We start from the raw sequence: 24,721 nt of genomic DNA, 5'->3' as shown, positions 1-24,721 counted from the left end.
CTTTCTGGCTGCAGTTACGTGATTGTGTGGGAGGCAAAGAGCCCTTGGTTCTCCTGTCTCCGCCTCCGCCCTTCTCCTGCTGTGGTTCTTGGCTTCACCTCCAGGTCTGGGCTGCCTGTTGCCAGTGGTGCTGGAGCAGTGGGTGGCTGGTGCAGGAGGATGTTGGCGGTAGCAGCTCTGCCTTGGTGCCTCCAGCCTCTAGGTTCCTGCATCTCAGAGGTGTGCAACGTGATGCTACTGACTCTGCCTTTCTTTGGGGCTTCTTTCACCTGCTCTGTGACCTGAGTGTCTCCAAGGGAAGTGATGGTAGGTGTCTTGGGGAGAGCATACATGCAAGAAAAGCTTACATAAATGCTGCCCCAAAGCCCTCAGTGTGAGCTCTCTTGCCATTGGACGTAGTCCTGGCAGAGCTTTTCCATCAGCTCCATGAGGAATGGGGTTGCGTCTCCTCAGAAGGAGCCTTATCTGCTTTTCCTGGGTTCTCTGTGCTTTTACTGCAGGAATGGAGAGGGATGGGACAAGCAGCAGCTGGAGGGCTGTGCTGCTCCATTGGGTGCTATGTAAGTCATGGCACCACAGGCCAGGGCATGGCAACTTGGGTGAATTTCCTTCTTTTGTTTGACCTTAAAACCTATCTTCCCTTTGGGATGAGTGTTTCAGGGAGTGATCTTCAAGGTTTACCCTTTCTGATAGGAAATCTGCTGAACACTGACTTTTATCAATGGCTGCTGTCCTTCAGAAATGTCCCTGGCATCTCCATGTCCCTGTTTGGTGTGACTTATTTAGAAGATTTTGCTGCAGAGATGGAGGAGGTCTGTATACAGCTTCATCTTGCTGAAGGAGCTGGCAGAAAAAGCAGGAGTCAGGGAGTTGTGGTTCTTTTTCTACCTTTGCTTCATAAAGGAAAGCAAGACCAAGAGCTTGGCTTTAAGGGTGTCTGAAGTTGCTGTCTGCAGACCGGGAGAATGTCTTCTCCTTGGCTTGGAAAGGCAGTGGGCTGTGTTTTACATGAAGACTGTTCAGCGTGGCTGGCATTGCACCATGTACAACAGGGAAACCAGCTAGCTCCCGTTTTAAATAAGGATGGGAGATGCAGTGGGAATCGGCCCTGGAGCAGACTGCTTGTTCCAGGCGTGGGCAGCTTGCCTGTGAAGTGTGTCAGCGTGGGTGAAGGAGTCAGGAGGGACTGAGACGCTCAGGAGGGACTGTGATCATGTCCAATGATCACAGAGGGTCCTTCCTCTGGTGCTGCACCAGTAGTTTGAATGACATCTGAGTTACTTGCTGAAACCTGCTTACAGGTGTTGTAAAGTCATGGTAAGCCCTTCCTAATGTGGCTTCCTGAAGGGACCAAGTTCCAAGGATCTGGGACTCTTCTCCTCTTCATGTTCAATCTCTATATTCTCAAGCTCTGTGCGTGTGGGGTGGGCTGTGTCTGCAAAGATCTGGGCTTAAGCCTGAGCTATTCCAGTCAGTGCTGGTAGGTTGGAGGCCTCTGAGAGGTGTCTTAAGCTCTTGTACATGCTCTGTGTGCTTCTTGGGGGTGCTGAGAGGAGCAAATGGAAAGTGATGGGCTGACCAGGGAAAGCATTTCGCCAGGAATGCAACGCCTGGTTACCCCCAGCCCCACAGCTGATGTTCTAGAAACCAAGAGCCTTTCTCTGTGCTTGTAGATCCCAGCAGGAGGAGGAGATAAATCAGGGTCTTGCTGGGGGAAGCCCAGCACAGTACGATTTTGGCCTAAATATTATACAGATGTCATGATGGACTATACAGCTCTGCTCAGCTGTATGGCTGGGTATGCAGTGCTGGAGGTGGGTCCTTTCTTGTCCATGGAGCTCATAGGAGGAGTCCTGCTGACTCCTTCAACAATGCAGGTTTTGGTGTAGTGACTGTGCTTGGTAGAGGTGATTTTTTTGTATAGCTCAGGTGGCGTGCTGAACCTAAACTTATCAATGTGGACAAAAATCACATGGGTTGTGGTGAGTCCGTGCTTTACCTTACAGTGTAGGTAAAGGGCCTTCAGTCAAGGGCTGTCTTCAGGATCTGGGTGGTTGAATAACACTTGAAGGAGAAAATGCTTGTGCTGAGATGGTGCTGGATCTCTTGTTCTGAACAAGTCTCACAGTTGTCTTTATCTTTTGTATGTCTGGCTGCAGAGTGAGCACGATAATTAATGCACAATGGCTCTCCTGGGTTCTGCCAAAGCCAATACTGGTTTTTCGAAGTCAGCTCAGAAGTACTGAAAGTGCAGTTTTAGGCAGGGTGGTGGGTCAAACATTTCTCCATTTGGCTCTTGCTGCTTTGATTGTCAAACATCACTTGAAGCTTTTCAGTCAGCATTAAAGTGAGAGCATCAGTCTAAACTGAGGCTGTCCTGGACATCAGATGATTACGTATTTCAAAAAATTACCTTAGCTTGACCTTGGACGAGGGGAATGGCCAGCCTCACATTTTTGATGCAGCTTTTAATTTTTAACTTCTTTCAAACAGTCTTTTTTCCTTCATCTTTTCTTCCACAGCATTTTGCAAATGCACCAGTCATCTCCTAATGAGCCGAACTTCAGCCTGCTCCTTAAAATACCCCTGTGAGTCCCAGAAGGGGCATGATCCCAGCTTTGCAGTCAGGGAAACCAAAGCCCAAAGAGAGTGAGAGCTTAGTTTCAAAAGTCCCAGGCAGTTGTGATCCAAGCAATGGAAACCAGGCATATTTTCAGTGGACTTGAGTGAGTCTGTGGCCCCTCTGAGCCAGGTGGAAGAGCACAGGCTTTTGGAGAGCTGGAGCTCCTGTCTTGTTCAAGTACTGCTTGCCAGGAGAACACTTATCTTGAAGAAGCAACGTCCCGGTTTGGTGGAAGGATCTGCGTGTGGGAGTGATGTGGGCTGGGTGGTTGGTGCTGCATCACCTCCCCAGCAGCATGGAACAAGGGTGTGAAGGATGCTCAGAGCTTGCCAGCCAGCGGGGTCAGGGAGAGTTGGGTGTTTTAGGAGTGGATGCAGATTGTTTGACAAGGCTGAGACCACACAGTGGCTGGTGATTTCACATGTGTCTCTGGAGCAGAGAGGAATGATGAGATACACGCCACTTGCATGCCTCTGCTCTGGCTTGATGTGGTCTCCCTAAGTCAATCAGAGCTTTTGCTTTGAAGGCACAGGAGGGGGGAGGGACTGTCTTTGTTCTGCTTTCTGGAGAGCACTGGAAATGCTTCAGACCAGAAGACTACACCCTTCATTACCCTCTGGGTTATTTGCCCCATATTGGAAGTATGACTCTGTCATGTGAAGTATTTGATTATTTATACAGTTAATGTTTAACAGAGTTGGAGTATTAGAATTAAACAGGAGACGAGCTTCCAACTTTGCATGGTTAAGGGCTAATAAAACTTCTCTGATCCAGTGTTTTCCTTTCACCAGAGGGGATTTTTTTCATTAGCTTTGGAGTGTTAAAAAGAGGTCTCCTGTATTTGAGGCAGATTGATCTGTTGGCAAAGAGAATGGGCAAAGGTGTCAGCTTAACTATCCAGTTGACGCAGATTCAGGAAGCGAAAAATTTCAAGGTGAGTTTAATTGGTATCTTCAGTGGCAGTAGCTGGATCTGGTATCTGCCTTGGATACTGGGTGATGTCTGCAGCCCACCCCGGGTGTGGAGGAGCTGGGTGAGCATTGGTAGGTGGAGAGTAGCAGGAGGCTGGACTGCCCCACTCTGACTTTGTTACTTGTGCCAGCTTTCACTGTGCTGTTTCATCTGTCTGCTTGCTGCAGGACAGCCTGGAGGTGTCAACTGGTGACCCTTCAGTCATCACGTCTCCCAGGGGTGTTGAACTGAGATAGCATTTCCCAAGCATGTGGCTTGAGGGTTGCAAAGGTGTGACCAGGGCAGCCCCACATGTCTGCTTCGGTCCAGGGGTCAGTAGGAGAAGGGAACAACAGTTGGGATTGGCTGAGCGTAGCAGAATCTGTGATGGTCGCAGTGGATTTGGTTTTCATTTCTTTCTAGTTTAGTTTACTCGGACTTATGGGTCTGGGGCTGTCTCACCCCAACACACTTCATACCCATTGCCCAAATCTAGCAATGTCTCTTGGTGACACACAGCTCTCAAAGCTGTGATTCTTACAGTAGTGTGGTTGGAGATGATGAGTATGCTAATGTGAGGTTTCACACCTTCATGAAGGGGAAGGCTGAGAAATAAGGGCTTCATGGCATCCTAGAGGCCCCAAGATTGTGACTGCCCCAGAGGCATCCTCAGTGCTGTTGCTCTGCATTGCTCACTTGAAAATCAGGTTGATTTTTAGCAAACCATCAGGGCTGAAGGCAGCCATGACTGCAGACCTGCCACTTGTATTTTAGGTGTCCTGATTATCTGCTGTGAGTTTTCTTTCCCTTTTATCTCTCACGCACTCTGTCTGCATAAATGCTGGATATAGCATGGACATAATTTACCTCTCCTTTGGGCCAGTGTGCTGATGCAATTGATAACTCTTACTGGGCTGGAAACAGCCATTTTTAGTTCTTTCCTTGTGACTGGAGAAACAAGGGGGGATGTATGAAAGCAAGGCTGTTGGAGCGGCTGTTGCATGGGTGGAAAATCCACAGATGATGTTTTGCCTTTGCAAGTGTACATTGTGAGCATGAAGGGAACTCTGCTCCTCGTCATCCTTCCAACCATTTCTCCTCACTGTAGATGACGTAGGAAACTGTACTGAAGAGTTTTGTTCTTCCAGTTCCACCCACGAGCATCACCTGCTTGTTGCCTGAATGGAGTGAGACTCTGCTTTCAGCTCTCCTGGGAAGTGTTGGTCTCTCCATCCGTACTGAGTTCATCTCTAGGTTTAATGGAGCAGTTTCTCTGAACAAGGAACTGCATTGATTTTAAAAGATTACACCTCCTCTGTAAGATATCACGGTCATGATCTGTGAGAGCAGCCTGTAGACAGATGCACTCATCACTCAGGTGCATTTAACTTTTATTTTAAAATGTCTATTTTTATTTGCATTTCACCTGCTAGGTCCAAAATCTGGTGCTTCCACCCCTCAAAAAGGACTGAGCCCTCAACATAACATAGAAGTCTGAGGGGTTTCCGTCTCCTGCAGTGGAAACGCACAGCGTGGAAACTGGTTCCTGGGGGAAACAGCAAGTGGAAAGTGTAATCTAGCATAGAGGTATTTATTTTTTAAAGACAAGTGGCAACCCCCTCCCCCTCTGCTGCCTTGTGCACTCCTGGTCTGTTTCAGATTTTAATAAATTTCTTGTTTATCTTGAGGAAGCAAATTAATAAGTAATGGCAGTTGCTCTTCAGAGAGAGAGGCTGCTGAGGGTTGGAATCTTTTTAATTTGGTGTGTGTTGTGTTGAAGGACTGTTTGCTGTTGAGGTGAGTGCATTGGTGTCAGAGCCCATAAAGGTTGACTATTCCCTGTGCACACAAGTGTTGGGTGTAAAGTTTTGCAAGTAGGTCTCTGAGCAAGGGCTCAGGGAGATTAAATTGGTCCTGCTGGGAACTTTGAGGTTCTCATCTCCTTTAGCTCTGGGTAAATTTGAAACCCAGCACACCTGGACAGACACATCTTCCCTGTGCATCACTGGGTAATCTCAGTGTTGCTCTTCCAGGCAAGCATCATCATTGGTGTGTGGTGCCAGTCAGGTCTCAGCCCCCTGTATATGGCAGAAACTCACAGCTGCTTCCTCCAGACACCCACCAGAGGTGATGCTGTGTTCAGCTTGGAGGTGACCTCGACCTAAGTGTCATGCATACCCCTTCTGCGGGAATGTGGAGATGACGGTGGAGTCTGGCTGTGCATCAGGCTGACGTTAACTTCACTGAGTAACTTGAGTAACTCAGAAGCCATGAGCCATGACAAAAGTGCTTTGGAAAGAAAACTGAGTTTAATTTCTGTACCTTGGGGTTTTCAAGATCATGCTTGCATCTTCTCGAAGTGCCTGTGATAACCAGGCTTCTCATGTGCCTCCACAGACTGGGGCTTTTCCACTGCAAATGGTTTGGTAGTGGTTGTTCAATGGCGTGCGCTGCAGGTTGGCATCCTGGCAGGGACTTGCAAGAGCCCAGCAGAGGCTGAGGTGGCACCTCCTGGAGGAGAAAATGGCCTCTGTGTTATCTCCTGTCTGTTCCTCAAGTGCAAAACCTGAGTGTGAGGGTACGTAATGCCTGACAGAGACTCGGTGCAGCAAACTGTGGGAGTTGCTAAGCAGCTGTGGAGGTGGGGTGAGCAGTATCCAGCATCGGGACAGTATGGAGTCCATCTGCACAGATACATTTGCAGGTGTCATCTTAGTGAGGGCATCATCAGCCCTGACCACTCTAATCTGAGCAATTTATTTTGCGGTGGAGCACCATATTTAGTCAGTGGCCATAGTTGCTGGAAAGCCCAAACATGGGAGTTTACCCCAAACCTTGCAGATACTACACGTTGAGCCCTAGGAGGTTGTCTGGGGGTAAGGCAGGGCTGGAGATTTCCTTCATGGAGAGACAGCAGTGGAGCATGGGCTCCTTGCATACTTGTTCACTACTTTCCAACCACAGTCCCCTCACCCTTGACTTGCTGCCAGACGCCTCTGCCTTGGTTTCCCACACAGGGGAAGAGGGACTCTGCTCCTGCTCAGCACGGAGCAGGGAAAACAGCAGGGTGCAGCTCCCCAGGTGCACTCTGCCATCTGACCGGGAGAGAGACCAACTCCAAGCCAGGACACGTCACTCCCAGTGTGTGGCTGCTCCTCCTTTTCCGGGGGTGCCTATGGACCTGCTTTCAAGGCTCAGGGGAAGATTTCCCCACAATGCTTCCTCATCTCTTAAGTGGGAGTACTGTGTAATACTTGGGTTATGTGGTAATTCGGGCAACTCCTAAAACCCTTTGCTGAGATTGTGGGTAAAACCACCTTCTCTCAAATTACTGGCTTCCCTTTTCAAAAGGAAGAGAGAAGTCAACTCCTAGTTGCTCATCTGGTTTTGCTTTTTACTTTATTTCTATCCCATTATGCTGAGCTCAGTGCATTTTTTGGTTGCTTCCAGTTCCAAATTGAGATAAATGCGCTGATAACCCTTTGGCACATGCTGTGTCCGCTGCTGGAGAGCAGTGTCTGGCTTGTCCCACAGAGTATGGGGGCTAACCAGGAGCTTCAGGAGGCTGCAGAGGTGGAATTTCACCCCAGTGAGGCTTTCAGGTTGTATTTCAGCCAGCCAGTAGATAGTTACCTGGGATATTGCAGCCCTTTCCCTTTCCCTCTCCCACTCCCTCTCTCTCCTTCTCCCTTTCCCTCTCACTCTTCCTTTTTGTAAGAGAACTTAATTAGTGAAATAGATCTGTGTTTAGACGAGCTGGAGACTCCATCCACTGCCAAAATGGCCTCATGGCACATAATGGGAGAAAACCACCACTAAATGTTTCACATCACACTTTTCCCTTTTCTGTCCAATCCTGTATATTTAGCATTAACTGCACAATATAGGTTTCCTTTTGTTTTAATTGTGTTGAATTCTAGGGAGAAAAAAAGGATCGTCCCTTTGTTTTTCTTTCTACTGTAGCCCCAGCCATCCTGATGACAGGTCTTGTCATTACACGGTGTCATTTCAGATGTTTGCACTGCATCAAAAGCAAACGGAGGAGCCTGCAGTCTAGGCTGTGGGTTGAATAACAATGTTTATCCAGGAGAAAAAAAAAAAAATCTGTGAAGTTTTTAATGAGAAACATGAGTTTTGCAGAGGCAGCCTGTACACCGCTCCCGAGCCAGCAGAGCGATGGCTCCCATCTCCCTGGGTATCAGCTTTTGTGGCCCTTTGTGTTTCTGAAGGCTGTGAAGTTGTGGAGTCATCTTGGACTTGAAAAGCTGGAGGGCTCATGTTTTCCTGTGCATGGTGGATCTTCTGGGACAACTTTCCAGTTGCATGCTCCTTGCTAAAGCAGAGGTTGGTGATGTGTGGCTGGGAGATGCTGGGGACAGTGTGTGTCTGGAAGGAGAAAGGGGAGTACTGAGGGGCTTAAAATCACTGCACGGGAATCTGCTTTTCCTGAAATGCCTGCATGCTAAAGATGGTGAAAATTGGTGATGCAGGAGAGCATCTTTGTCGGGCATCTGTCTCCCAACCACATTCCTTTCAAGCGAGGAGGGCTGCTGGGGAAGTCTCTGCTCTGCAGACCTCCTGCTGCCTTCCTGACTTCTCAGAAAGGTCATGTGAAGACTGACGTGATCAAAAGGGTTTTTAAAGTGTTATTTAAAGCGTGTTGACTGTTCTGCAGAGGGTTTTGGTCATGCAGAATCGAGAAATTTGACTGCTTGGCAGCCATGAACCAGAACTTCACTGCGGGGTCCCACCAGAGGGGGCATCCTGGCAACTGAGGACTTTTATATGGTTGCCTTGCTTGGGTTGGTCTTATCCCTCTTTGATTTTCCTTACAGTGCATGAACACATGCTCTGCTGTTGCCCTCTGAAGTGTGTTGAGGTTTGTGCGTGGTGGTGTTTGTACCAGGGAATCATTTGTGGGGCCTGGGGAAGTGGCCATGCCCAGGAAATGGCTGTGAGTCTGGCTGCTCAGACATGGCCTCTGGGCTCCGTGGAGCTGACTTTGTAGCTGTCTGCACAGTGTTGGATGTGATGCATAATTTGTTGGAACTGGAGGATACCCAAAAACATCTGGTCGATGTGAAAGAGGCGTAAAACATCCACCCACCAGCAGGTTGAGTTGGGCTTGGGAACTGCCCCAGCACGTGTGGATGCTCTGTAAGGGCTCTCCATTGTTGGAGTTGGTGCTTCTCAAATACCCTCAACATGATTTATGGGCATGATGGATAAAAGCTGTGCCACCCTCTAAATGTTACACCTTGTGATGCAAAGTCCTCCAGCCTCTTGCTGGATGGTTCCTTTCGCTTTGCAACTTCTGAGTTGAAAGAAAGCTGGAAAAACATTTATTTCTACACAAAATCAAGGTCTGTGCATTTCCTTCACCTCAATTTTTGCTGGGTGTTGAAATACAGCAGTCAGTCTTCCCAAACTTGACACCACCCTTCACCACCTCTTCTGAGATGGCTCTGGTCAGGGCCCAGCCACTGGTGTGCCAGCAGGTATTTGGATAACTCCCTGTCCTGGAATTGAGGTCCCTTTCTTCAGAAATGTACTCATAGAGTTTCCAAAAAGTATTCTGGAGTAAAATGTCAGCAGAGGAGGCTGATCTGGAATAGCAATTGCTGAATAATTTATTCTGCAATGAGTAGATAATTTCCCTATATGGAGCAGCCCAAATAAGCTCCAAAATTTAAGCTTTATTGGTTTGGGGGCCAGAAAGGGGAGGAAACCGCTAAGTTTTTGTGAAGTTACTGAAGTGAGCTAAGCTGTTTAAGTGTAATAATATTTCTACAATATAAAGTGTGTGTCTGTGGTCTCTGTAGTGAAATTCAATATATATATATGTAAAAGGAAAAGAAAAAAAAGGTGGGTTTATTCTAAATAATGGCTGTAAATGTCAACAGAAGAGGGGAGTCATTCTGGTGCCTTCTCCTGGGGTCTGTGCCCAGCTCCTGAATGGAGGATGGAGAGCAGAAATAGCAAAATGGTGTCACCTTAGAGTTTTTTCCACTTTGGGGAAGCAATTTCAATACAGAGCCCTTTTCTATGCTTAAAAGTGAAGTTCTCAGAAAGAAGTTTTCAGCAAATTTGCTACTGAGACCATTACCACAAATGCTGTCGAAATGCTTTGTAAATACAATGTTCATTTAACAACACTGCCAGTGATTTAGAAAGTCAGACTTTATGCTCTCTTAAAAATGAAAGAGCTATTAGTGGAAAAAATGTCTTTTTGGGGAAGAATTTGGAGCAGATTTTCGTATTGAATCTAGGCTGCCTCATTCCCTTGGAAGGCATCTGAGGGCCAGGAAAATCATAACTAATAACTTCCCTATAAGTTGTAGAGCTGCTATTTTAAGGTCTGGTGTCTCAGGGAGGATCAGGGTGGTGTCCTGCTTCCCTCCATTGCTGTGTGATGCCCTCGTTTGATTCTGGTCCTTGTTAAGCTCGTCCTGCCCTATGAAAAACCAAAATGTGGGAAGAAAACAAGTTAGGAGGTTCTCAGGCTTGGTTTTGCCTCTTTTTTTTTTATATTGGTAAATTGAGTCCGTGTTTTGATTTGAAGATGGCCCCCTCCTGAGGCAGCTTTAAATGGTAAAATATGCATTGAATGCAATTTATCTTTGCGTATATGGAGACAAAATCCAAAGCTGCTCCCCAGCCTCAGGCTAAGTCCTGGAAAAGCTGCCAATTCAGGAGGGAGGTTATGTCTCAGAAAAGCAGGTCAGCAAGGCGAGCAGATACCTTGAGAGAAAAGGATGTCCATGACTCAGGAAGGAGCCCTTAAGCCAGGAGCAGCAGGTTAAGGGCTCTGGCATAAGGGCTTTAAGGGTTGGGATTATGTTTTTGTGGAGCTAAGGGCTCTGTGAATCACCACATAAAAAAGGCAATGAAGGGAAGAGCACTGCTCCGCTTGCTTTTGACTGTGATGAAGTTCAGTGATCCCATCATGGTGACACTTGCATGAAGGGATAAGAGGCAGTTCCTAATTAAAACCCTTTCATGTGCTAGAATCCATTTCCCAGCTGTTGGAAATCTGGGTGGCTTCATTGAAGTCAGGAGATGACCCCAGCTGAGCCTCGTGTGTGAGTTCTGGCATCTCCCATCAGTTTCCTTGAGGCAGCCGAGGTGGTGACAGCACGGGGCCGGGTTTGCTCTGTGGCAGCCTCAACTGATGGCACGCACGAGCCCGGAAGCTCTGGCAAAAGCGAATTTCCTTCCCGTGGATACTTTCTTTCATGCTTGAAAACAACCCTGCATCTGTTGAGCAAACACCTGAGCTGTAACAAGGAACCATGTTGCTCCTTGTTCAGATATAGCCACTTGTGAACACAGAGAAAAGAGGGCTGGATGCTTTGGGGATGGTCACAGAAGTGTGTTACTTTTTCTCTCTTGACTGTAGGGATGCTGCACTCACTGTTTCTACCAAAAAGTGTACTGCACATCATCATCTTTCTCACATTTCTGATTGTTGTAAGAAAAGTCTTTATATTCAAGATGGCTATAAGTTATACTGTAGCAGTAAAGAGCAGAGACTTGATGGCATTTTGCCGTTAGTTATTGCGTGGGCAGCACATGTTAGCCAAGATGCAGTGAACTCATCGTCTCTTCAAGCCCCTTTCTGTTGCTTCAGGAGCATCATTTGGATTGGTTTGAGTTGGATCTCACCTGCTAGCAGAGGAATGCAGCTTGCAAGGCTACACCTTAGCAGAGGAAATCAGTCCAAGCTTTAAAACCGGTTGTATTTTCTCCTTTTTTGCCCAAACCGTATGTCTTCAGAGCAAGGGTTGCACGTCTGGATAGATTAAAAACCCATTTGCGGGCAGGTGTTGGAAGGTTGTGGAAGGTGAGGCTGGAAAGGGTGGTCTTGGCTTTGGGGCTGGCAACAAAGACCCAAAAAACCTGGTTCTTAAGAATTGGATGGGCAACAAAGAGCACTCCAGGCTGGGGAGAAAATGGAGAACATTTTGGAATATTTTTGGGTCACAGATTGGGACTAGTTGTCTGGAGCATGGCCTTGGGCCAGCCAACCCCCTGAGCTGGGTAGGGGGAGGGGAAAAACCTCCATTTCAGGCTCCTAGATAAACAAACACCAGAAATCTCGTAAGGGTAATAATGGAAATCACTGGGAAATTGAGTTAATACAAGGGCATCTGTGTAAGTGAATGCTCAGGACAGGGAAATGGCTTTGTCCTTTAACTCTAGTAATGCTGGAGCAGATGGGAAGCGTGGTGTGCTTCACGCATTAGCTGGCTCAGATAAAGAACAAGGCAGAGGCCAGTCCTCTTGGATGATTAGAGGTTAACACGGATAGAAACCAGAGGATTGACTCTTCATTTGCGGGAGGTGTTGTGGGATCAGAGCAGATGGCAGAGAGAGCGTCCCTCCAGCTTACTCAGCTGCTCAGAGGAGCTTACGGCTCCCTCCAGCTCAAACAGCCCCATTGCATCTCCTCTCTCTACAGCTGCAGCTCTTACTTCTTCCCTGGCCTACCCGGAGAGGTGATAGAAGAGTATTTCTCCTAAACCTGTGGTAATTGGTTCCCAAGGCTGTAGGTATGTGTGGGGACCCTTGCAGACATGGTGCATACTCTCCAACTCATCCATATCCCTTTGTTTCGACTCCTCCTGCGGCAGCTCAGCTGCAGGCATGGCTCCTTCCTGGGGTGATATTAATGGTCTTTGTTAGCTCTGTGAAAGTAGAGGTGCTTTTCCAGGATGATAATGACTGGGCAAGGACAGGAGCATGGTGGGGACAGGGAGGAGGGCTGCAGGGGGAAAACGTTTAGCATCAGGAGCGCGGCTGCGTTCTGCTGGGGCAGCATCCTCCTGGCCAGCCGTTGCCTGCCTCCTTCATCCCTGCCAAGGTCTGTCTCAACAGCAGCACCTTTGCCTGCGGTCACAAAACAGAATAGCTTTGGGGAGGAGGGAGGATGGAAACTCATAGCAGCTCTGCTCATTGACTCGCTGCTAGCCCGGGTTCCCTATTTTGCAAGGGAGAAATGGCAATTGATTCAGCCTTACCCTCTTTCTTTTTGTCTGCCAGTGTTCTGAAAAGGCACATTTTATCTGTGTGTGACAACACCTGCCTAGGGTGCCTCTCATTGAGCCGCTGAATCAAAAGAGCAACAAGAAAAGTGGGTTTAATTGCACACATCTTCAGCAGAGTCTTTCTTGCACTGGCAGCACAAAAGGCCAGCCCTGTGCTGGTTGAATGGAGCCCGGGAGGGCTGGGGCAGCCGTACTCTTGTTACTATCGGAGGCAGATGATTCACTTTGCTGGAGCATTGTCATGTGCAAATGAGTTCATGAGCCCATCTCCTTTCCAACTGCAAGGTCAGGGACTGAGCAATTGTCAGCATCAGCCGGCTGGAGGAATTGATCTAGAAGCTGGAAAGCTTTGGGAGATTTTACTAACCTCCGCTTCCTACCGCCCGAGTACACTGACACCTTCCTCCCGTGGGTGTTGTCTACATTACAAATATTGACCGATTTTAAGTTCATGTTTAGAAAACTGCTGTTTCGAGGCATGGAAATGTGACGGAGAATGGCTTATAAATAACACTCGGTGTGGCAATTATTATTCATTGCTAGTTATGGCTTTCACACAGTGGAAAAACAAATGGTTTTTCCACTAGGAGCTGGAGCTGCAGTCCGTTTAATCACTAAAGAGCTTGGAATCACTTTAGTTTAAAATAACTTTCCGCTGTGGTTTGGAAATTTTAAAAAAATATATTTGGGTCATGTTAACCTAGTGTATACAACTTGCACTGAGAATTTCAGTTTACCTCCTCCACATCTGCTGAGCCCCATAAATATCCATGTATTCATTCCCATTTGGTTTCACGGAGCTCCTGCCTGCCTGAAGATAGAGCTCCCCAAACACAGATTTGGAGTAGGGTTAGCCTGGCTAGAGGTGGAGAATCTTGGGAGCTGAGAACGGAGTACAAGAGCAGTGAGCAGCCAAGCTGCTCTCTGCTGCAGCTGCCCATCTCTGGCTATGATGCAAGGGGATGTGGGTGGTGCCTTCAGGAAGCTGCGTGGATGGACTTTCCATTATGTTGCTCCTAACAGAGGCTGCCCAAAATATCAGCCTCAGGTACTAGGAGGTTACTTGAGGTTTTGACAGCCAGGTGTGGGTGTGAGTTCTTTATGTACAGTATCCAGGCACATCCCACCAGCGGTCCATGCTCAGGGCATGGATGTGGTGCATGTTTCCCTCTGCTGAGCCATTCCTTGCCCCCCTTCAAGATTTCCACAAAGACAAAGAAAAGCCTGTGGAGGAGATGGAAGAACCGCAGTGCCGTGAAGAAATGCTCCCCATGTTACCCCTGCGTTACTGACCCCCATCCTCTCACACAGCAGTGCCAGTGCGGCATCCTCAGGGTTAGGTCCTGCAGATGGCCACTGCTCTGTGGTGCTTTCCACCCCTGCAGGACTGTGCCAGCACTCTGGGAAAGGCAGGCGACCGCCACGCCTGGGAAGAAAGAGCTCATTTTTTCCGAATGGCACAACTTAGTGAATGACAACTGTGACTTCTGTCTGGGCTGCAGTGTGAAATCTGAGGGATGACTGTGAGCAGCAACTGCCAGAGGGAGCAGGGCTGAGCACTCAGGTTCCCAGATAGTGTGGTAGCTGTGGAGTCCTCCTCTCTCTTGCAGGTGTTGGTGCCACAGTTATGAGAAGGGAGGGGGCTGTGCCTTGGTTTTGCTTGTTTCTGGGGTTTAAATTTCCATTTGGGGGTCTGCCTGTCTCCAGACTCCAGGTATTTCAATGTAACCAGCCTAAATGTTGGCTTTACCTTCAGTGACTTGCTGGAGGACACAAGACAAGGAGTCTTTGCAGCTGGTCTCATGGTGGGTTTGAGCTGCAGGACAGGCTAGTGGTTTCTCCTGATGGTTGGCATGTGGATATCTGGGTTAGAGATGTCCAGTTGAAAGACTCTTTGCTCTTACAGAACTGGAAGAGTTTGCACAATTCGTTTTGGTCAGGTAGGTTTAGAGATCAAAGAATTCTCCATCTTGGTTAAAGATGCTTCTTTTGAGGTATTAATGCTGTTGTCCTAATAGCAAAGTCTCCCACACTGGGGCCCCTGCTAAAGGCTTGATCCTTCATAATTGTTTCCTGGGATTTTTTTTTTTTTTTTTTTTTTTTTTTTTGGTGGATCCATCCTCCTCCCAGCCTGCAGGGTTTATCAGCTCCAAAGAGGAGAGTGCTGCCCAGCTGATAAATTTATAAGTCTCACCAGTGTGGAGCTCAAAAACTTCTGGAAAACAATTCTAGGGTCTGTTTTAATTTAAATCAGAGGTGCTGTGTCTTGCGGCAGTGATACAAGGAAGGTCCTCGCTCCAGTGTTTTGTCCCCATCTGATGGGTTGGATGGCTGGGATTAGAGAGAGATGAGCTCATTGTGCCCTGTGTGCCCATGAACATTCATGGCACCTTTCTGTGCTCTTTCTGGGGCAGTTATGAACACTCAGCTCCTTTTGCAACCTCGATCAAAGAGACATCCACTGGGAAGCTTCTGTGGTAAAAGTAGGAGAGGGTGTTCTGGGGCAGGGAGAAGGCGACGTTGTTCTTGGGACAAAGCTAGACTCCAGAGGGGCATAATGAGTCCGTAGTTACAAAGATGGTATTTTATTATTTCTTTTCCATGGTTTTCAAGCCTTGGCACTGTCACTTTGCTGGCAGCAATTCAAACACCAAGTTAGCTTATGTTAGGAACAGAAGATGAAGTCCTAGATAAGCACTGGGCTGTAGGAGTGTCTTAAATTGAAATGTACAGCAAGGACACAGAGGAGAGTATGTCTTTGCTCTCGGTGCTATCCAGACCCTGTGTCAGTGATCAGGACTGTTTCTCTGTACTGGAGTGCTGGTATCACAGCTCCTAGGACACTTCTTTCTTCTAGGATGTGGGATGAACAGAGAGGAGGGTAGAGTGACAGCTGTACTTTTCCAGGGTTACCCGTAGCTTTTCAGTGATAGCATCAGGGGTTTTTGTGGAGCAGGAGTGTGTGCTTCAATGGATGATGGCGAAACCACACCAAAACCCACCTTTTAGCCGCCACTCTTCTCTGGGACAGTGATACCCATCACTGCTGAGCTGCTGTGCTCAGCAGCCAAGGGTGCTGTGGTGCAGAACTGGCTGCAGTGTGGTAGCTGCAGTCTGACCTCACATTAATGTAAATATTCACAAATAATGCCTCTGTTCCTGCCAGCTCCTCTCTCTCCCATCCCCCCATGTTTAATTTCTGACTCAACTTTTGATAAATGTTTTGTAAAGTTCCTAGTTTATCTTAAATAGACCTGCTGTCACCACAGCTAAAATCTAAACCAACACTTGACTTGGGGCTCGAGTGCCAGATGAACTTGGCAGTTGTTGACATACTGAATGGCCCTGTTTGATGTGCGGACCAGCTCTGAGTTGCGAAGACCTGCTCTTGCAGCAGATGGGAGAGCACAGCTTTTGGGATGCCTGAAAATAGCCTGAGAAGTATCTGGACAAATTTTCTCTCTTGGGAGGCTGGATCAGACCTCAGTTGATATATTTTCAGACTTACACCTGTCTGAAACAGGTCATTTGGTTAAATGAGTTCTTCCAGCCTTACACCAGTTAGCCCCAAGTGGGGTCTGGCCCATGGTCCTGTAAAGTAAGCATTTCAAGGCAGTGTTTATGACCAGTAATTTGTCCTAGAGTGTTTTATATATGTGTGTGTGTGCCTGCAGGCGTGCATACGAGGATATACATACATACTTGCTCAGGAACGCAGTTTCCAATCCTTTTAACTTGTTCAAAAAGTAAACTAGGGAGAAACTGGCAGTGAGTCGGAGCTGCCTGCCAAGCATTGCAAACCAGAGAAGTGGTAAAACATAAACACTTTGGAGTTTATCCTCGGGATTTATATAGTTTGGCTGCCGGGGGACGGGCTTGTGTGGAGGGGGAGGCTCGTCAGCCCCTGGCCGTGCTGCTTGTGCGGCGCCGAGCCCAGCACCTCCGCAGCCGTGCTCCTGCTCCCGGCAGCCTGTGAGCAGCAGGGAAGTGCAGGGCTGTCCATCCCTCCCCTCCTGCTCTGCTGGCCACATGGAGTGGCTTTTGGGTGATGGCAGCAGAACAGGTCTGCTTTTCCCCCGCCCCAGCACTAAAGTAAAAGCAGACCTCCTTGATGCTTAATCAGATTTGAATGTGGTTTTTGGCATGGCTTTAAAGAGACTGGCAGTGAATAGCTGGTTTTGATGCCATTTATTAAAAACCTCTGGTAGAATTTGTCTCCGAAAGCCTTTGTAAGAGCTGGCAAACACACAAGGGTTTGATGCAGTTAATGTATTTTAATCTTCACCCCCCCCACTCCTCCTTTTCTGTCGCTAATTGTAGAGCTCTCAGCTGTCTGCTGCCTTCTCTGGGGGGATGGCAGGCTCTGCAGGGACCTGTACATACACAGGCTTAATAAGGTTGCACTGGCATGGAGAAAAGTGAGCATCCTCTTCGGGGAGGAGGACTGGGATGGGCGGTGTGGGGTGCCAGGTCCCACACCATGTTCTGACAGGGGGACACCGGATGGCCCTGGCCATGTTAATTAACCTCCTAGTGCAGCGTCATTCTCCTTGGAGGAACAAGGCAGATGAGTGTGGGAAACAAGAATATCCCTTTTCCAGGTAGCTGAGCAAGTGCAAAGTGTTGGTGTTGGACCCACTCAGAAGCTGGATAGTGAGAAGGACTCCCTGAGGCTCCAATTCAGAGTGAAGTTGATAGGCATCCATCAGTCAGTCTTATCTGACTGACTTCGTCCCTCACTTGCTTGGTACATCCACCTCTCTTTGGACCCACAGGACTTTCTGAGCCCATTTTATGTTCCTCACCCATGTTTGGGACTTCTGGGGCTTTTCTTCACACTTTGTGCCTGAAGGCACTGCACCCCCTTTCTGCATGGTGGGGACTATCAGGAGCACCATAACATTGGTGTGATCGATTTGTGGAATTCAGGGAACTGTTTTTCCCCAGCCGTGGTTTGGACTGTTCTTTGTTTCTGTCCTTTTTCCTTGTTTCCGCTGTGTGAAGCTCAGAGCTGTGACCATACCCTGAAGCACTCTACCTGGTTGAGACACGAAAGTTGGAATTGCTTTGCATTTAGTTTGTGGGTTTTTTTGTCTGCCTCATCAAAGAAAAGCAGACGTGGCCTTTTTCTACCAGCCCTCACTCATGTGAGTTGCAAATTCAGAGAGAGGGAGGCGTGGATGGAAATGACTCCCAGGAGAGAAACAGTCTGAGATACTTAAACAAATGGGAACTGAGCAGCTTTGCTCTTCCCCTGGGGGTTTGGCTGTTAAATAAACTTGCCGATGAGTCTGGCTCTGTGTGTGTGTTGGTGCAGAAGTGTGTTTGTATACACGGGCTGGGTGTTGCTGGGTGTAAGCCACGGACATGGGCTGTGCTGGGTGCTGCACTCCTTGGTATATGAGAGAGACGCACAAGCAGCCTTGGCTGGCCTTCCCTCCTTCCAGAGCTGGCATGGGTGGTTGTGGTCAGAGGGAAGCTAACCTGACCCTTCTCTCTTCTTCTTTCCCTCTCCAGGGTTCCACCTCAGCGGAACAGTAACAGAGCCAGCGACTGCGACAGAACCAGAGATGACCTACAAGGTGGCCATCAGCTTTGACCGCTGCAAAATCACCTCAGTGACGTGCGGCTGTGGGAACAAGGACATTTTCTACTGCGCTCACGTCGTGGCGCTTTCACTGTACAGGATCCGCAAGCCAGACCAGGTCAAACTCCGTCTTCCCATCTCAGAGACCCTTTTCCAGATGAACAGGGACCAGCTCCAGAAGTTTGTTCAGTATTTGATCACAGCACACCACACCGAGGTGCTGCCCACTGCCCAAAAGTTGGCTGATGAGATCCTGTCATCCAACTCGGAGATCAACCAAGTGCACGGTAATTCCTCCCTCCTCCCTAGGTGACCCTGACTCTGTGTTTGGGCTGGGGTGGTGGTTTTAGTACCCATGGTGATGTCCTTCCTTTGCTTTTGTCTACTGCTGCACAGAGAGAGCTGGCAGTGTCACACTGACATTAATGCATGGGTGTTGGGACCACATGGCTGGGGTGTCCCCATCCTGCCTTCTGCTCTTTATGTGTTTATCTGTCCAACACTGGCTTCAACAGGCAGGAAGAGGCAGAGCTGACAGGCTGGCGGTGCGCAAGGCACAGCTCAGAGTAGAATGGAGAAGCCAAGGATGTGGTGCTGGGTCCCTGTGGAGCGGGAAGCGCAGTGGGGATGTGGCTCCTCCAGCACGTGGGGACACAGTGTCAGCCTGAGCCCTGCACTAAGTCAGATGTGGCTGAGCCAGCGGGAGATACAGCTTTAATCTCCGTGGGCGTTAATTTGCCCATAATAAATGAGCGCCACTGTTCTGACCTACTGCACAAAGGCAGTGGAGATGCGTCCTGGGGCTTTGTGCTCGGAAGATGCTTTTGACTTCCTCCCCTGGAAATCTGGGGGACCGTGCCTGGCCCAGCCTTGCTCTACTGGCCCAGGATGTGGCCCAGGCTCCTGAGGATCTCCTGCTGTGTCTTTTCAAGGAGCCCAGGAGCTGAGGTTGCCCAAGGTCTGCAACAATGAGCTGCTCCCCACCGTGCCAGTCCCACCAGCTGGTGAGCAGAGATAATGAACACTTATCTGCCACGGAAGGGCGTTGCAGGGATTAACACGTGCCTGTTAAGTGCTCCAAAGATGAAAAGCCCCATATGCAGCCTAAAATACCATCTGAACTAGTTGAATCCACATGTAGAGAAGTAAGGCCAGAGGTTCACCGTCACCATAGGGGTGATGGCAGCTCTGATCTTAGATGTGTTCATTTCTCTCTATCTGTTCGTTCCTGCTCCTGCCTTGGGAGAGGCCTTTGTCTCCTCTGCTGGGCCACATGGGTGGTTGTGCTCTAAGTAACTGGCTTTTGTAGGGGGTCCCTCAGTTTTTGGCACTACAAAAGAATGAGGAGCTGTGATGCTGCAAGGATCTGGTGAATGCCATTCCCTCTCTGAGCTGATCTACTGAAGCTGAGGCTGGGCAAGATCCCTTCTTGGCCATTGTTTGAGGCTGCTTTCTCCTAAGCAGATTGAAGTAAAGCTTTTAAGGCTCTGAATATTTATTGCTCTAGAGTCAGCAAAAGGCTTGTGATTGAGAGTCTTACAAAGATACAGATGTTGGCTCCAGTTCAATATCTGCTTCTTGTTTTTACAAGTGGTTTATAAAAAAAAACAAAGCAAAAATTCTCACTCCCTTCAGACTTGTGCAAGTTCACGCACTCCAGTGTGTGATTTTGAGCCAACAGAGACATGTTGGTCACCCCACAGCGGGTGGCACCTATCTAACACCCCTGTGGCCACCTAGCTGGTCACAAGTGAGTAAATACCTCTGCAAGCAGGAGAGCAGCCTTGTCTCACCCTGGGGGAGGATGCAGATCAGCCTTCATATGATGACATGATCTTAAGGTGATCTGTAACTCATAAATGTTGCATCCTCTGAAAAGAAAGGCTCCAAACCCTCAATTTCAAGTTCATAGTGATGCTGTCCAGGGCTTTGATTCTTGATCCTGGACAGTGTTGCAAGTTTCGGCCTCCTGGTCCTGCCAGAAGCACAGCCACAGTGCAACCAACTACACTGCAGACCTACTTGACTCCAGGGTGAGGAAGGGCTGCAGCTATGGGAGTCTGTTTGTGGGAGAGGAATTCTGGGGTCTCCAGTTGAAGTGGATCCAAATTTGTCCTCCATCTTGCCCTTCCCAGCTGTGGTTCGTGCATTCATAGTGGATCACTGATCCTGGGATTTGTAATTCTTCAAGCTGTGCTTTACGTAGAGTTTTATGTGCATTTCTTGACCGTGTTTAGTTCAGACCCTTGGGTCACGCCTTCATTCATCTCGAGGCTGGGGACAAGGTGGCTTTTGGCAGGCCAGCCTCTGCAACCCAAACAGTAACCCAGTGCGTGCATTGGACACCTGAGGTTATTACACCTTGGAGCAAGAATAGTCCCTCTGGAAATCCTTTGTTTTGCCCTGCCCCTTCTTCTTTTGAGGAGAGGTCTGTTGAGCTTCATATCAACATCAGGTCTTCCTCACCTGCCTCTGGTCACCAAAAGGGTTCCTCTTTCCATGTTTATATGGTGAGCATGTAGGATTAAGGAGCTGATTCTGCACCAGGCTGGCTGGGGAATGCCCCTTGTGCAAGGGCGTTGTCTGGTTTTGTAAAATAAGGCTTTCAGGGGTGCTCCTTCTCCTGCAGAGCCTGAATGGCAGAGAAAATTACCGGCCATTGTCTGGCACACTCGGCTCTGGGCATCGGAGCTTTGTTCCTTGCAGGAGTCTGTAGCCGCAGGCTGTGCACCGCGTGCCGATCTTCCCGGCTGTCTTCCTAGAAGGAAATGCAAACTATCCAGTAATGATGGAGTCTTGGAGCGCAGCCAAGGCGCTCGCGTGTTCCCGAAGGATTCAGTCCAAGCAGAGCCTAGGTGTGCCTGCCGCTCTGCTCCCCACTTGACCTCCGCCTGCTGAAGTGGGTCACGTTTCTGCTCCTGTGGCTCGGCTGCAAAGGGCAGCGTGTGCCAGCGAGAGCATCCCGTGTGTCTGGCACCTCCATGCTTGGCGTCTGGAGCGGCAGCTGGAGGGAGGAGATCAGGGTGGGTTTCAGTGCTCCTCCCCAAGGGGACAAAGCCAGCAGTGTGCTGCCTGGCACAGAGCAAGGCTGCAAGGGTGTCATTGCACCAGCAAAAGTGACTTGTGGCTGCTTGGTCTTTCCTGGTGGGTAGAATGCTGGGGGCAGCCAGAAGCTGCAGCTGGAGAGCTTGGATCTGACAGCCAGAACTCCAAGGGAGTAAGGATCATCTGGTGGTGGCCACTTTGGTACCTTGTTCCCTCTGATCTTCCGAGAGCATCAGCCCAGGGCTTGCCATGGTGCCAGCCTGGCCTACAGAAAATGAAAGCTGAGAAAGTAGCTCAGAGCTACCAGGCATGGTGGGACATGCTGGGGTTAGGTGGGATTGGTGCAGCTCTGATGTTGGGGGGATCCATGAAACCTGGGAAGAATGTCTTCCTGAGGTGTGGGTGTAGAGTGATTGTTTTGGTGCAGTAAGGTACTACAGAGAGGGCCAGGAGGTATTGGAGAGGTCAAGGCTGAGAAAAAGCTGGAATGGGAATGGGAGCTGGAATGGATAGGCAGAGAGGGAGATGTGGGGCAAAAGCGAGCAGTGTGAAGGCAGAGGAACTCAGAAGCACCAGTAAGTCCTGACAGCAGTGCTGGGTTTCCTGCTCTCATGGCGTGGATCCAACACCCATCAGCAGCCAGTGCACAGGATCCAAGCCATCCAGCAGACTTGGGAGGTGGCATTCATCTCCTGGTATTTTGGTTCATGATTGTAGGGAATGATTTGAATTTCTTTTAAGAGGAGGACTGGGTCAGTGTGGGGTGTACAAAAGGAAAGCTGTGTCACAGATACATTCTTTGAGCTTGGTTGGGATATATAGGCTTTGGAAGCAAACACTGGATTCTTCCTGAAGGCAAAAGCAGTCTGTGGCCGAGGAGAGGAGGCTGATGGAAACCACAGCAGGACCAGACAAAGTGGTCATTAAAATCTGTAATTAGAAGCTTAAAGATAGGACGGTGCCTGTGGGCCCAGAAGATTTGGGGCTTAGAGGTATCCTTCATGCATCATGGATGAATTCTCCCCCTTCCATGCGTAAGGGGCAGGAGATTTTGGCAGACCGTGTGTTTGCAGCTCTGTAACTCACCCACCTTGAGCAGCACGGGGACATGGCAGAGGGTGCTGCTGCCCTCAGTCCAGGAGTTGTGGCTGGGGTGCTCTGTCTGGCCCAGGGAAATGCCAGTGGATGACACTGTGTTTGTGGTGTTCAGCTGGTGCGATCAAAGGGCTTGGGGTGCTCTTCTCAACCAGAAGTGGGAAAAGCCACAAAACCTCTGCGGTTGCACGGTGCAGGGGCAGCACCCTCTGAGGACAAGCCACGTGAATCACCAAGGGGCCTCTGTAGTCCTGCAGGGTCTCAGGACCTTCCTTGGAGGAGAGGACTTTTGGAAAACTTGTAGAGGCAATGTTCCTCAGGCTTTGGCATGGGAAAAGTGGATCTGCTTATGCAAAGCCATGAGAAGCCTGCTGCCTCATCCATCCCCTTTTGTCCCACATGCATTCTTGACCACCTTGAGCTTTCATTCAACTCCTGGGCTAATACTGTCCTTCACCCACTGTCCCATCTTGCTCCTTCTGCACAGGAAGTCGGCTGCCAGGTCAGTGTGCAGGAGGTCCCTGCCTGTCCTGTCGCACAGAGCCAAGGCTGATGTTTGAGGAGTCTTCGGGTGCTCTTTGACTTTCAGGTCATCCCGAGACAGTGTCTGGAGGGCAGCACCAGTAAATCTATTTGAAATTCTGCCTTCCCACAGGGGAGGAGGAGAAGGTCAGATCTCCAGGGCATTCGTGTTCCTGTTTGCTGAGCTGATGGGGATTTAAGGGAAAAAGCCACACCTGAGTGCTGGAGAGAAAGGTAGCTCTTCCCTTGTTTTGCAGAGAGACTGAGGTTGCCAAATTACTCCAGAGCACATGAGTGGTGCTTGACAAGCATCTTCCAAAGTGAGCTGCCCCAGATACTGGTACCAGCTGGACCACACTGCTCCTGTCCACCATGCTGGGAGCCAGTCTGGATTCACTTGCCCTGTTGCTGTCAGGTGTATGTGAATCTTCAGGCTGCCCTGGCAGCTCCTTCTGACTTGCCTCCACTTGAAAACAAACCGGGAGTCTTGGCAGAGCTGGATTCCTTGCTTTGCTGCTATTTTTAATCCCTTATTAGAGTTCATTTCCTTTCTGGTGCCTGGTTATTTTCTCTTCGAGGTTTTCTGCCATTTGCTTATTTGTCCATGTCCTCCCCACCCCCCGCCCTGAGCTGATCCTTCACATCTGTTTTCTCTCTGGACGCCTGAGAGGAGCCTGGAGGCATTCAGCAACACCACCATGTGCAGTCATGAGATGGCCCTTGTGAATGGCCACCACGATGGCCAGCCCTGCTCCAGGCACCACTGACCCTGGGGCTGACACGGTCAGGCCCTGAACCACCGAAGGGTGCTGGGCACGGTCGGGTAAAACAACCATGGTGGAGATGCTGGAGCAGCCACCTTTATCCCTGGGTGGCTTTTAGCATCAGTTTATCAGCTCCAGGTACTGGTTAAAAATAATAATCATCCCTTTTTCTTTGTATCACCAATCCTGCTTCAGGTCAGATGCTGTGGGAATGCTTTCCACACTACTTAGCTGATGTATCTCCCCTTCTTGGGTTCTGGAGCTTGGGTTTGGGATGTGCCAATGCCTTGTCGTGACCTATAAGGTCCTACTGCCTCCTCAGCCCTGGAAACCTGCAGCTTTCCGGTCCAGGAGCCCTTTTTGTTTTCTTCATGTTGGGTAGCTAAATTCTGAGCAAGGAGTTGAGTTTTCCATGCCTCTGTTTTTTAATTTGTAGGTTTTTCCAGTCCTTATTTCTCGGTCTTTGTATTTGCCAAGTCTCACTTGGCTGTCAAACAGTTAAACCCCTGAGCTCCCAATGAGGTGGGAGCCCAGCTCTGGGTGTGATGGATTGCATTTTTATCTCAGTTTCTACAGCCAGTGTAAATGGGCTGGTGAAACACTCTTTCCACTCAAGATGTGCAATGGTGTTTCCTTAAATCTGAATCCGGTAGGACCAAGATCCAGCACATCTGAAACAGGGCTCTTTGGAGCACGAATGCTGCTATATGAGAAATGTGTTATGCAGGCGCTGGGCTGTTTTACATGCCGTTCCCAGCTCCTTGGAGCTGAGACATGGAATCACTCATCAGCTGCGTCACGGCATGCCGCTGCCGAAGCCCCCACAGTGTGAACGTTGGCAAGGGGAAGTGGACAAATCCTGCCATTAATATTTAAACCCAGCACAAATCCCGTTGTTTGCTCTTAAATGTTTATCCAGCTCCCCAGCGTAATTGGGCAGCCCGTTATCTGCCGGTTTGTGCTGCACGTGTGGGAATTTGCTATTACAGCCCTCTCTGAATCTTTTATAGGAGAGCAAAATACATTTACAAGCAAATTTGGGCTTTATTTGGAGGCGCGGGAGGCGCGTTGCTAATTTGGCTGCGGC

The 24,721-nt window shown here is 49.1% G+C and overlaps 1 protein-coding gene across 1 annotated transcript in view; it reads left to right on the top strand.

The window, feature by feature from the left end:
- Nucleotides 1-24,721, top strand: part of ZSWIM5 (zinc finger SWIM-type containing 5) — a 97,140-nt gene that overhangs the window by 48,779 nt on the left and 23,640 nt on the right. Inside the window, exon 2 of the mRNA XM_082287466.1 lies at nucleotides 18,139-18,495. Coding sequence (XP_082143592.1) covers nucleotides 18,139-18,495 — 357 coding nt within the window. The remainder of the gene's footprint in view (nucleotides 1-18,138; nucleotides 18,496-24,721) is intronic.

The sequence above is a fragment of the Coloeus monedula genome (assembly GCF_965178545.1).
Source record: "Coloeus monedula genome assembly, chromosome: 9".
Classification (NCBI taxonomy): Eukaryota; Metazoa; Chordata; class Aves; order Passeriformes; family Corvidae; genus Coloeus; species Coloeus monedula.
Note: the sequence above shows the minus strand (reverse complement) of the source record. Positions and strands in the feature narration are given on the sequence as shown.